The sequence below is a fragment of the Epinephelus fuscoguttatus genome, linkage group LG7, assembly GCF_011397635.1.
Source record: "Epinephelus fuscoguttatus linkage group LG7, E.fuscoguttatus.final_Chr_v1".
Taxonomy (NCBI): Eukaryota; Metazoa; Chordata; class Actinopteri; order Perciformes; family Serranidae; genus Epinephelus; species Epinephelus fuscoguttatus.
This window is the reverse complement of record NC_064758.1, coordinates 42,205,452-42,216,471: the sequence shown is the minus strand read 5'-3', so window position 1 is coordinate 42,216,471 and position 11,020 is coordinate 42,205,452. Positions and strand designations below refer to the sequence as shown.

At 41.2% G+C, this 11,020-nt stretch overlaps 1 protein-coding gene across 1 annotated transcript; it reads left to right on the top strand.

Moving 5' to 3' along the window:
• Positions 1-8,269: 8,269 nt before the first annotated feature.
• Positions 8,270-8,611, top strand: LOC125891623 (histone H2A-beta, sperm-like). Its single transcript, XM_049581002.1, has one exon. It carries the CDS (start codon positions 8,270-8,272, stop codon positions 8,609-8,611), a length of 342 nt encoding a protein of 113 aa, XP_049436959.1.
• The last annotated feature ends 2,409 nt before the right edge of the window (positions 8,612-11,020 follow it).

Sequence of the window (11,020 nt, the reverse complement as noted above, 5' to 3'; positions counted from 1 at the left end):
AGACACACGTCTTAACAACTGATTCTACTGATAAACACATCTCATTGTTGCCTTAGTTTAGTTTTGGGTTTCTTGGGTTTGATATTACTTTCCTTATGTAGATAAATTGTGTTTTTTGGGGGTTTTTTTTTGCTTGCTTACAAGAACAGTCACTACAGATCCATGTATCTGCCTGAATCTAACATCATTTTAGGTCCACACCGAGGCGTGGCCATGCCTGCGTACTTTTCTTGGGTCAGTGAAGCAAAGCAGAATACACACAAAATCGATTCTGGGTGATATTGAGAAGACATGTTGATTTATAACAGCTTTGATAGCAAGATCTTATCTATAGCGCTCGCTATTTTGGTTGTTATTCGTCTTTGGTTTTGGCTGCTTGACAGCGGTTGACAACGGTGTTAGAAGAAGAGGATATACTTCATTAATCCCAGAAGGGAAATTTAATTTTTTAACTCTGTTGTCACATACACACAGGCCTGAAATACACACACATGTACAATCAGGACCTATGCATGCATTTAATGGAGAGATGCTGCCCATGCATGGGCGCCATGAGCAGATAGGAGTTTGGTGCCTTGCTTAAGGGAACCAAGGTAGTGCCCAGGAGACGAACTGGCACATCTCCAGCTACCAGTCCACGCTTCATATTTGGTCCGGATGGGGTCTTGAGCCAGTGAGCCTCCATATGGGCTGAGCTACTACTGCCAATTCTTGGCATTTGTCCTTATTTACCTCATCTTAATCCATCTTGCTTATTTCACCCTCATCAATCTCTGTTTGTATGTCTCGTTATCTCTTTCATTTTCACTTTCCTCCCCTCTCAATCTCGCTCACTTTGAAACCGGACCAACCTCTGAAGGCTCAGGAGAGCTTACTGATCTCATTTGTCTGCCCGTGTCTCCATATCCAGCCATTAGTCCTGATGTAAAGCAACTCATGTCACTGCTAAGTGAGTTTGGCACAGTAGTGTGCCTCCTTTCACTGTGTTGAGGACTTTAAGAGCACTGTATCATGGAAACAGGCTGGAGGTTTACTCTGCGGTATTCTGAGTGGTATTAAGAAGTCTTTTAATATAAAGACGTTTAAGCAATAAAGCAGAAGCAGCTTACAGTTGTCTTAACTTTTCTCAGAAGCAGAGCTTTATTGCTCGTTCTGCACTCACACTTGTCAACTGTGAAAACAGGCTGTCACTCACTGAATGAGAGCCAGATATAGCAAAAAGTAACACTTCATCAGAAGCTACAGACCAGCATTTAAAACAGAAAGGTTTCAGAGCAAAGTCAGCTCATCTAAATGGAATCATTCGTCTTTGGTGACTGATAGCAAAGCATCTTGGAAGTACTGACCTTGATGGAAAAGGTGCACCAAAAATAGAAGAAATGAACACACGAGCTTTGTCATACCATCCAAGGTCAGGGACTGTTTTCTAACTAATTTCTGGAGGGTGTGGGACTGGCTACATTAGAATTTATAGCTGAGTTAATAGACCAGAGATGTATAAAAGATAGTTTCATGATAGGCTTGGGAGCTCAGTGTGTATGAATACCACATGCAAGGACACACAGGGAAGTTTAAATAATATATTTTATAGTGATAATTTGAAAAAACAAGCCTCAATAAAAAGTGCAAAAGCTGGTCAATATAGTTTAAGGAATGAATTTTTTAAAGATATTTTCAAAGGACTTTTATATCCTAATACCACATTTAACTCCCAGCTCTTTTTATTTCTATCTGTTTAAATAACCATTAAATACTTGGTAGGGTGTTAATTATTTGATCAATTTACATTGTGCCCCTAAAGTTCTTTGTGCGCTCCTTACTTTTTCAACTTAGGAGCACATGTGCTCCTTGGGAAAAAAGTTAGCGTCAAGCCCTGGTACGGCTGCTGTATGTGTAGTAAATGAAATGACTAGTTAGTCAAACAGAATGGACACTTTTATCTTGCGGCCATCCACAATCATATTGTAGGGACTATTGGCCGACAATTCCCATCATGCCTAGTGGTGCACTAGTTTGTACTACTAAGCTACGAGAGTACTTTGGTTAATTTGCTGTTTTCATTTTCCAAAATGCAAATGTTACTTTTTGTTAGTTTGTCTGTTCAGAACATGGTGGTTTATGTTGGATTTTTTTTTTTTTTGTGCAGATTTATAGTTTCGAGCAAAGTGAGGCGACTGTTGCATTTTGTTGACACCAGCTGTATTTCACAACAGCGGTTTCAGAGGTTTTGTCTTCGCTGTTGAGTGTCATGAAAGGGTTGACATTGCTGAGAGCTACTTTCTGTCTGTCATTCTGCGTCGCATGTCACAATCTGAATCAATTCAAAGAAACAGATGTGTCGATTATGGCTGATTTTCTCCCTCAAACAGTCATCAGCATTTGTGAGTGTAATAGATAATCTGCATGCTTGTTCTTTCTTGAATAACATATTCATATTTGGGTACATTCATAATGCCTTTGCCTCTGTCCTCAGAAAGGTTTGGTCTGGCCCTGCTCTGTAGGGACAGTGACCTTGAAGTTGTTTCCGCCTTTAGCATCGTCATGATCTGGACATTTCACTTGATGTGGTGCGCTTGAGTGCATGAGTCACCGCCACAAAGTCAGTGTCAGAAAACTAAAAGGCTTCCAGGTTGTAATCCAGACCGATGCAGTAAAAGCTTGTTTCCCTCTGGTGGGATACAAAGCTAAGCAGCCTGTTAGCATCCAACTAATTCCTCAGGAAGCACATTCAACCTTTGATAATTACAGTAAGACACACAGCTACTTTTAATTAGAATGCAAACACACACCTACACAGAATACACTGAAACTGCACAAAGGTCACCTTTAATTAAAGCACACATGCACAGAGCAGCCAACATGCATGCGTACTCACACCTTCCTTTATAATATAAGTTCAGAACTGCTCTAGATTTCCTGAACAAATGAACCCAAGTGACCTCCAGCCACACCGTGAAGGTTCCTGAAAAGCCTCAGATTTTCTTTTACTCCTCCACTCTGCTCCTTTTCTCTTTTTTAAAATTGTCTCTTTTCATCTCTTTCATTCTCCTCTCCTATTCTCCCCTTCATCACTTCCCTTTATTCTCCTTCGTGCTTCACATCCTTCACCTGTCACCTTACTGTCCTCTTATGGAACTCTTTCATCTCGTCTGGTTCAGCGCTGACCTTATAGAACAGAGAGGTAGAGATGTTTGTGTGTTTACATCTCCTCCTCTGCAGTACATAATGTGTGTGTGGCTGTGGGTATGCAAAGGATGTGTGTGTGTGTGTGTGTGTGTGTGTGTGTGTGTGTGTGTGTGTGTGTGTTTAATTGCATCCGTCTTTGACTGGTGTTTTGTCTCAGGGGAGTCATGCTGCTTCCCCTGGAAACCACCAACACAACAACAACAACAATATGAGCTCCAGCCTGCACTCTGCAGCTCTAACACTCATTTCTACACCCCAGGCCGTTTCTCTAATGAAGCCAGTGCGATTTCAGAAACCCCACGTTGTCACCAGTGCCCTGATCAGCTGACAGTTTGTCTGTTAGACCTGCCAAGAGACGAATTACATGAGGTGGTCGTACGGTTCTGCAACATGCTGCTGCTGCTGCTATGCACTGTTCATTGTGTGCTGGCAGTGGTGTGAACGCATTGTGCTCAGAGGCAGGGGGCTCGTGTGAGGCTCTCTTCATTTCAAGAAAATAATCTCCAGGATATGGAGAGCAGTATGTTCTTCAGAGCCATTGCCCACCCATAAATAAATCCAATAACATATCCCAGTAAACTATTCAGGTCACATGATATTACAACATTTTTGTTTAATGTCAGTGGAGAATCACATAACACGGAACACAAATGTAGCTCTTCCTACACAACACGCTGCAGAATGCTGGAAAACACATTTATTGTTGATCATCGATTCATCCTCTGAGAATTTCTCTTTCATTTGATGAATGCTTTTGTCCATGAAATGTTGGGAAAGAGTGAAAAATGCAGTCCAGAACCTAAAGATATTCAGTGTTTTATCATATAAGACAAAGATAATCAGCAGATTGTAACATTTGAGAAGCTGGAGCTGGCAAATGTTTGGCAGTTCTGCTTGAAAAGGAGCTCAACCAGAAAGAACACACTATGATTAACCCCAAAAATGTTACTGAGTTTCAGTGATGTTTTTTATGCTTCCTAATTGTGCTTTAATACAGTTTAAAGTGCTGCACTTGCTGTAAAAGTTAAGATAACACACCTGCTTATTGTTTTGTCGTGGTAATCACATTATAAACAAGGGGTGTCAAACTCATTTTAGATCATGGGCCACATACATCCCTTCACAAAACAGACTTGAGAAAAATAAGTGCATTTCAACAGTATGTCTCAGCTTGTACACATTCAGTCAGTCTGCTTCTCACTGTCATTACATGTGCATTTATCCAAACATTTCCTGATGCAGATTCATTTGAAGTGAAGCTGCTGATGGACAATATTTTGCACAATGTTCAATATCTTTAAACGGGGTCATTGTAAGTATTCATTGTTATGTCAGAGAAGTGTAGTGTTGTCAGGGTGGTAAAGACTCTGAAGCAGATTTTTTTTCATGAAGAAGACAATGCTTTGCTCCTGAAACCCGGCACCTCTTAGTATATAGTCATCTAGTGGGCCACATTGGACCCTTGGTGGGCCGGTTCTGGCCCACGGGACGTTTGTTTGATACCCCTGCTTCAAACGTTCATGTGAATGGGCTTTATGTTAGGATCTCCTAATTCCTGCATACAGAGCTAATTTTATCGACTAGTGTGGCCAGGACATCAGATAAAACTTAAAATGTGACAGTGACTCCTGACTATTGCATGTATTTTGTGCATTTACTTGATGCAACACTTCTTCACCTGTGCAATGTGTGTTTGTGGTTATACATCCAAAACTACTGGCATGTTGACAAGGGTTAATAGCCTCATATTTGTTTTCATGCATGATTATTAAGTTCCTTTTAAAGTATAGCTAAACGTTCCTACACCTTCCTGTTTTTGCATTGCATTTCTGCGCTCTTGGTGCCTGTCATTTTTGCCGGCGTGCTCCGAACTCCTCGAGATGAAAAAGTTCAACTCAGAGTGGGAATGTCATCTCTGCTTTTTTTCCCCATTGTCCAATCAGATGATTTGAGAGTCGAGCCTTCTGTGGTGGCCACGACAACATGTTTACTGTTGGTAAACAATGGAGGAGAAACTGGTGGTACTTCCTGTGATCCACCCTCTTTTTAGGGTCTCATGTACCCACACAGATCTCCGTCTCCCTGTGCCCAACAAACTATTTACTGACAGCGTCTCACCCACAACTAGAGCTACAGGAAGTACCCCTGCCTCAACATTTTAGGAACTACATACAGATTACTCTGAAAATAAGTAGGTGGTTTTAGCCAGCCAAAATAAAAGGTAGATTGATTACACAGGTAGGTTAGGACAGAGCCCTTGAACAGATAATTCATAATAGTAATGTGAATAATAATCCTAATCTGTCTATTTTATGGCTCTGGGTTGGGATAAGGAGGTGATGGGGTGGTTGCCTGGCAACACTGAAAGAGTGCAGCAAGCTTTTTTTTTTTTTTTTACTAGTGGCATTCAATTTAAAAAAAAAAACAAAAAAAAGGCAGTGCGTCTTGCCTCTGTGTGATCGGGGCTAAGAGAGCAACAACTTTTGTGTGACACAGACAGTCAGGGGACATTGGAGACTGTCTGACCACCAATCAGCTGGTAGTCAGAGCTAACCAGCCATGAGCAGCTACACTCGGACTCTCTGTGTCTCCAATGTGGAGACATGGAGTCTGCTCAAGCTTTGACAGTCAATAGAGGCACATTGATGTTCCCTTTGAGAGAGTCACTGTGTGGATATCTGTGTTGTAGCAGAACCAGCAGGCTCTTCAGTGTGTGGGAGGCATATCTGTAGCCATACCATGTTTATGGCCATTAACGTAACTGTATGTCAGCAACAAATGTGTTTGTAAGATACTGTATATCGTGCAGCTTTCGGCAGTTCCATGTGTTGTGTCGCACAAAGGTCTAACACGATAAAAATGATGTGTAAAAGTGATGACATTTTATATCCAGAATGTCAAAGGTTAACTAACAAAAACACTTTTCTGGCCATTACTCAACGTCATATCTCAGGATATCTCTATCTATTTATATAAATCACCTGTAATAAGATCATATGCCAGCATGAATCCAGTGTATGTGACTGTGTGTACAGCGTGGAGTTCCTCTTTAAATTTTAACGATAATAAAGTGTTGTGATATCAGCAGGTTTGTTTGCATTAGTATCCAGAGGAGTGTTTGTTCTCTTCTCTTCCCTCTACCTCTTCAATAGCCTCCAGCAGAGCCACAACATCAGACATAATCACACTGTGTGGTTATGATGTAAGAAATTCTGACAAAAATGGAGCTGGCAGAGGCAGTTATTTTTATTGCGGGCAGTTTTCCTGAATCTGACGTTTGTCTTGATGTTCGGAGCTTTGTAGTTGTGCATCAGACAGATGGCAACATGCAGTGAGCGTACTCACATGGTATCCTGGTGTGGTAGCAATTTTCATTATCACAGCTTTGAAAGTTGTTTTGAATTCATATCAGAAGCAAATTTAGTTTCTGATTCCACAAAATTATACGAGTGGCACCTTCTGAACATCCTGGATGTCATCTCATCTTTCATTACTGCCTTATATTTGGTCTTCGTGTTGCTTTCAACACTGGTGCAAGCTGTCGCAGCAGCATCAAAATGTTTGCTCTGACTTAATCTCCAAAGTTTGCTTTTAGTGTTGTGCCAGTAAATGAAAACATGCCTTGCTCTAAGGGACATTTCCGGATACAAATTTGATGCTGAGCACATTTCATCAGTTCAGATTTGGAGGTTGTCAGACTCCTGTTGTGATTAAATACAGTGTGATGTGAACAGCTGGGAAACTCGCTCTTGCACTGAAAAGTCTAAAGGGAAAACAGGAAAAAAGCATTGTGTTGTTTTTTTTTTTTTTTTATTGTTATAAAATTTAATTTTAACAGTTTTCCTGCCAGAGTATTATTTCTAAGCTACTGCCAGCATTTTTGTATATGTACAATATATATATAATATTCTCTTTGAGGTATAGCGGGACACGTTGCAACGTTCAGTGCTCTGTTGTCTCCGTCTCCTCTGTGCTCATCTTGTCCGTGTGTCACTGTCACCGTCATGGAGATCCTGCTTCGTCCCACCGAACTCGTTTGCTTCTTCGTCCAAATCTGAGTCTGAGACCATCAACATCTCCACGGCTTGCCCAGACATAAACTTTTCCATCAGCACCGGCATTTTTGTGCAGTTTAGAAGCTGCAACATCTTCTTCGGGTTTCCAAAGGATTTTCTTCGTTTGTGTTTGGACACGGCAGTGCTGTTCTATTTCACAAAATGTGTAACAGTGCCCCCTATCATATAACAGTGAAAACAGCGATTGTCAAAATATCTTGTCAATGGCGGGGAAAGAGTTAAGAGTTTGTGAAATTACGCTGGAATCACAGCTGTAATTGTACCTTTAGCCAGAGACAAAAGGAGGAGGATCTTTAATTCTTTGATTTTACTTTTGGAGATTTGATGAATAAAAACAAAAAACAACCATTATATAGATATTAAACACAGAAACATGAGTGTGGGTATGGATGGGGGTGTTTCTAAATCTAAACTTAACTCTTAACATGACTTTGTCTCTTGGTTTGACACCACTGCTGAAACGAAATATGTTTAATTGAAAAAAGAAGCATATAACTGTATTCAAACATCCACAAGCTATTTGTTGACACAGCCTCTGTGTTACAAAACGTGTGTTAACCAGCGGAGCTATCAGCACAGCCTGAGCTACATCAGCTCCCACACAGAGAATAATTAGATCTGGGGCAGGACTGACAAAGTATCTTATCTTACCACTTGGAGTTCTCCTTAATGACACTAAAAGTTCTCAGCTAAACGTGTCCTCATAAGACCTCTGCTGAAAACTTCTCTGAGCAACTTTACTGAGGAGTGGTTGACATCATGTTTCATTGATGAACTCATTATGGATGGAGAAATAGATAGACTTCGTTAATAAAAAGCCTCAAGCCTCAGTCAGTCAGTACTAGTCAGTAATCAGTATAAATCCACTCACGTGCAAAGTGCAAACATGGCTGAAGGAGGCGAAGCTGAACTTTTCCCACCTGCGTAAAGGATGAAGTCGGTGGTGTGGGACCATTTTGGCTGGCAGAAGAACCCACTTTGTCCCGACTTTAGAGAGCATCAGAAAAATGAGCGGCTGCGAAAAGACCGGAGGAAAAGCCAGAGTCAAGGTAAAGACCTACTCCTCCCATGCTGGGCTCCAGTTCCCAGTTGGCCGTGTTCACAGGCTCCTGCGCAAAGGAAACGCCCCTATCTACCTGGCAGCTGTGCTGGAGTATCTGACCACTGAGATCCTGGATTTGACTGGAAACGCTGCCCGCGACAACAAGAAGACCTGTATCATCCCCCGTCACCTGCAGCTGGCTGTCCGCAACAACGAGGAGCTCAACTGGTGGTCAACCAGCTCAACTGGTGTGATGATGCGTTGCACTGACAGGAGATGCCTGGTACGTGCTGTTGATCATGAATAGTCAAACGAATTTGCCAAGTGTTTTAAAGTCTAGAGCACGAAAATACCGAAAATACAGCTGTTTTATTATAAAGACTATGATTATTATTATTATTATTATTATTATTGTTATTATTATTATTATTATTGTTACCGCTGTAATACCGGTTACCATGGTATTTTTGCCCATGGTTATCATACTGTCAAAATCGCATACCGGCACATGCCTTGTTTTGGCCGAAAGTACCCGGTTTTGGTGGCACAATCACGGCTGGAAATGCTGCTGATTCGCTAAAAAAACCAGCTTGTTTGGATGCCTATGAAACGGCCCGTGGCTTGTTTTCCAAAATACATGTAGCCTGCCACACAATACTGGTTGATCAAGCGAGTTCATTTCGCATTTTTCAATATCTCATGATGGCAGAGCTACACTATCATTCACTTTGTAGACATGCACCAAGTAGGAACTGCGTAGTATGAACTAATGTGTTATCGCAAACCAACATTAAACGGTTGCCTAGACAACAGACATTTCCTGCAAGGCAGCAGATGTGGCCACAGTCAAAAAGCGTACGGTCGACAGCAGGGGCCGTCACTTTCTGGAGCATTGGAAAGTTGAATACTGTTTTACTCAAAGATAAAACAGTTGGTTGATGTGTGTGTTATTTTCCCTTTTTTTAATTACTCCAATGATGTGAGAGGCATTTTCCCATCATCTAATCTGGCCCCCATTCAAAAAAGTTTGGACACCCCTGGTCTAGAACAGTGGTCCGTAGTGGTCTGGAGCATGGCAAGTGTCTTGAGCTGATGTAATCCCAAATTCAATATTCTGTTAACACACATTAACCGTCCTGTTGTATTCAAGATTTGGAATTTGATCTGCTCCCTATCAAGTTAAAATCTTTCACACATAAACTAACCTGACCCCACACCTCCTTCCTATTCTTAACCTGTTTGGAAATGACAATGTCCAACTACTGTTGATTTTCTAACCTTGAATTGTTTAATAACACATTTTCTGTGTTTTGTATCTTTTGTTTTTCCTTCTCTCTTTTAATTGAGCATTTAATTAGTTGACTAGTTGTTATTATTTTAAATTTAGGGCTGAAATATGTTGGAGCTCGTCAAAAAGAGTAACTATTGGGGAATCGTGATAGCTCCCCAGGTAAAGCAAATACCATTGGGGCTAAGGCCAGAGCAAGTAATGATTCTCAGAGTCAAGATTATAGTCCCCTAACTGAACTGTAGGCCATGGCATATTACTGTAAGCAAATGCAGAGCTGGGCAACATTGTTTTCATGTTCCCATTATGTCCCATTTAAATCTGGGGAATGTAGGAATGACCCAAGTTGATCAGTGCATGTCAAAGTGGCAGAGAGTTGTACACACCACCCTCTCCAAAAAATATGCTTGTTTTTCTTGTAACTTGCCCCTTGGACTTCGCTCAGACTTAGAAGATTAAAGTTTGCCTCACTCCATTAGACCTCTTTATTTTGGCAGTGTAAAAATATCACAGGAAAGTGTGTACCAAGTAGAAATCAGGACAGATTTTTGCCATCTGTGCTGGCTGAGTATCTTTAATTGAATTGAATGGGCAGCCTTGTGTCGACACCTCATGTATTGGTTAAAACATATGGTGAAACACAACATGATCCAAACTATAAAATAAACATTGCTTCTTACAGCCCCAAAATGTCTCAGGCCAGCCCTGAAAACAAACATAAAATTGTTGTGATGTGTCAGCTGGGAAATACTCACCTCCCCACTGGAAACAGTTTGTTCAGCTCTACGAAGACACTGAAATTGCACCTTTAGGATCAGCTGTTTGCAACAACTGGTGACGAAGCACTGATGGCGTACAACATGGCTGCCAGAGGGTGTATTATGTCAACTGGAGGCAGAGGAAACGGTTTAGAGTTGAGAATAAAATTGAGAAGCTTCCCTGCTGAGGCTTTAAGTGGCTTTTTGTAATTACGCATCTGTAGTTCCCTCAAGCTTCAAAATATATTAAACTTCAACAGGGTCTTGTCCTCCGAGACCTGGTGCTCATTCGGTTTCAGGAAATGGGTGTATGAAATAGCCTGGAGCAACACAGGGCCATGAGTACCTTTTGACTAACTTTGAAAGTGAGCCGAACAATATCAGCACCTTTCATTCCTTAACTTATCCAATCGTGTTCCTCGGTTTAGCCCCAAAAAATCTTCAGATACTTGAAATTCTTTTCAATCTGCTGATTCAGCTAATCAGAGTAGATTCAAAGGTTGTGGTGGTCATAAAATTCTCATCGTGGAAACTTCCCTTCCGGACATTTTGTTTGATTTGTCAAACTGTACAGTGCACTGCCCTTAGAGGTCGACAATGCAATAACGTGGGGAAAAGGAAGCCCCATTGAGACTTTGCAATCTTCACTCTGTCCTCAAAGTGTCTGAAA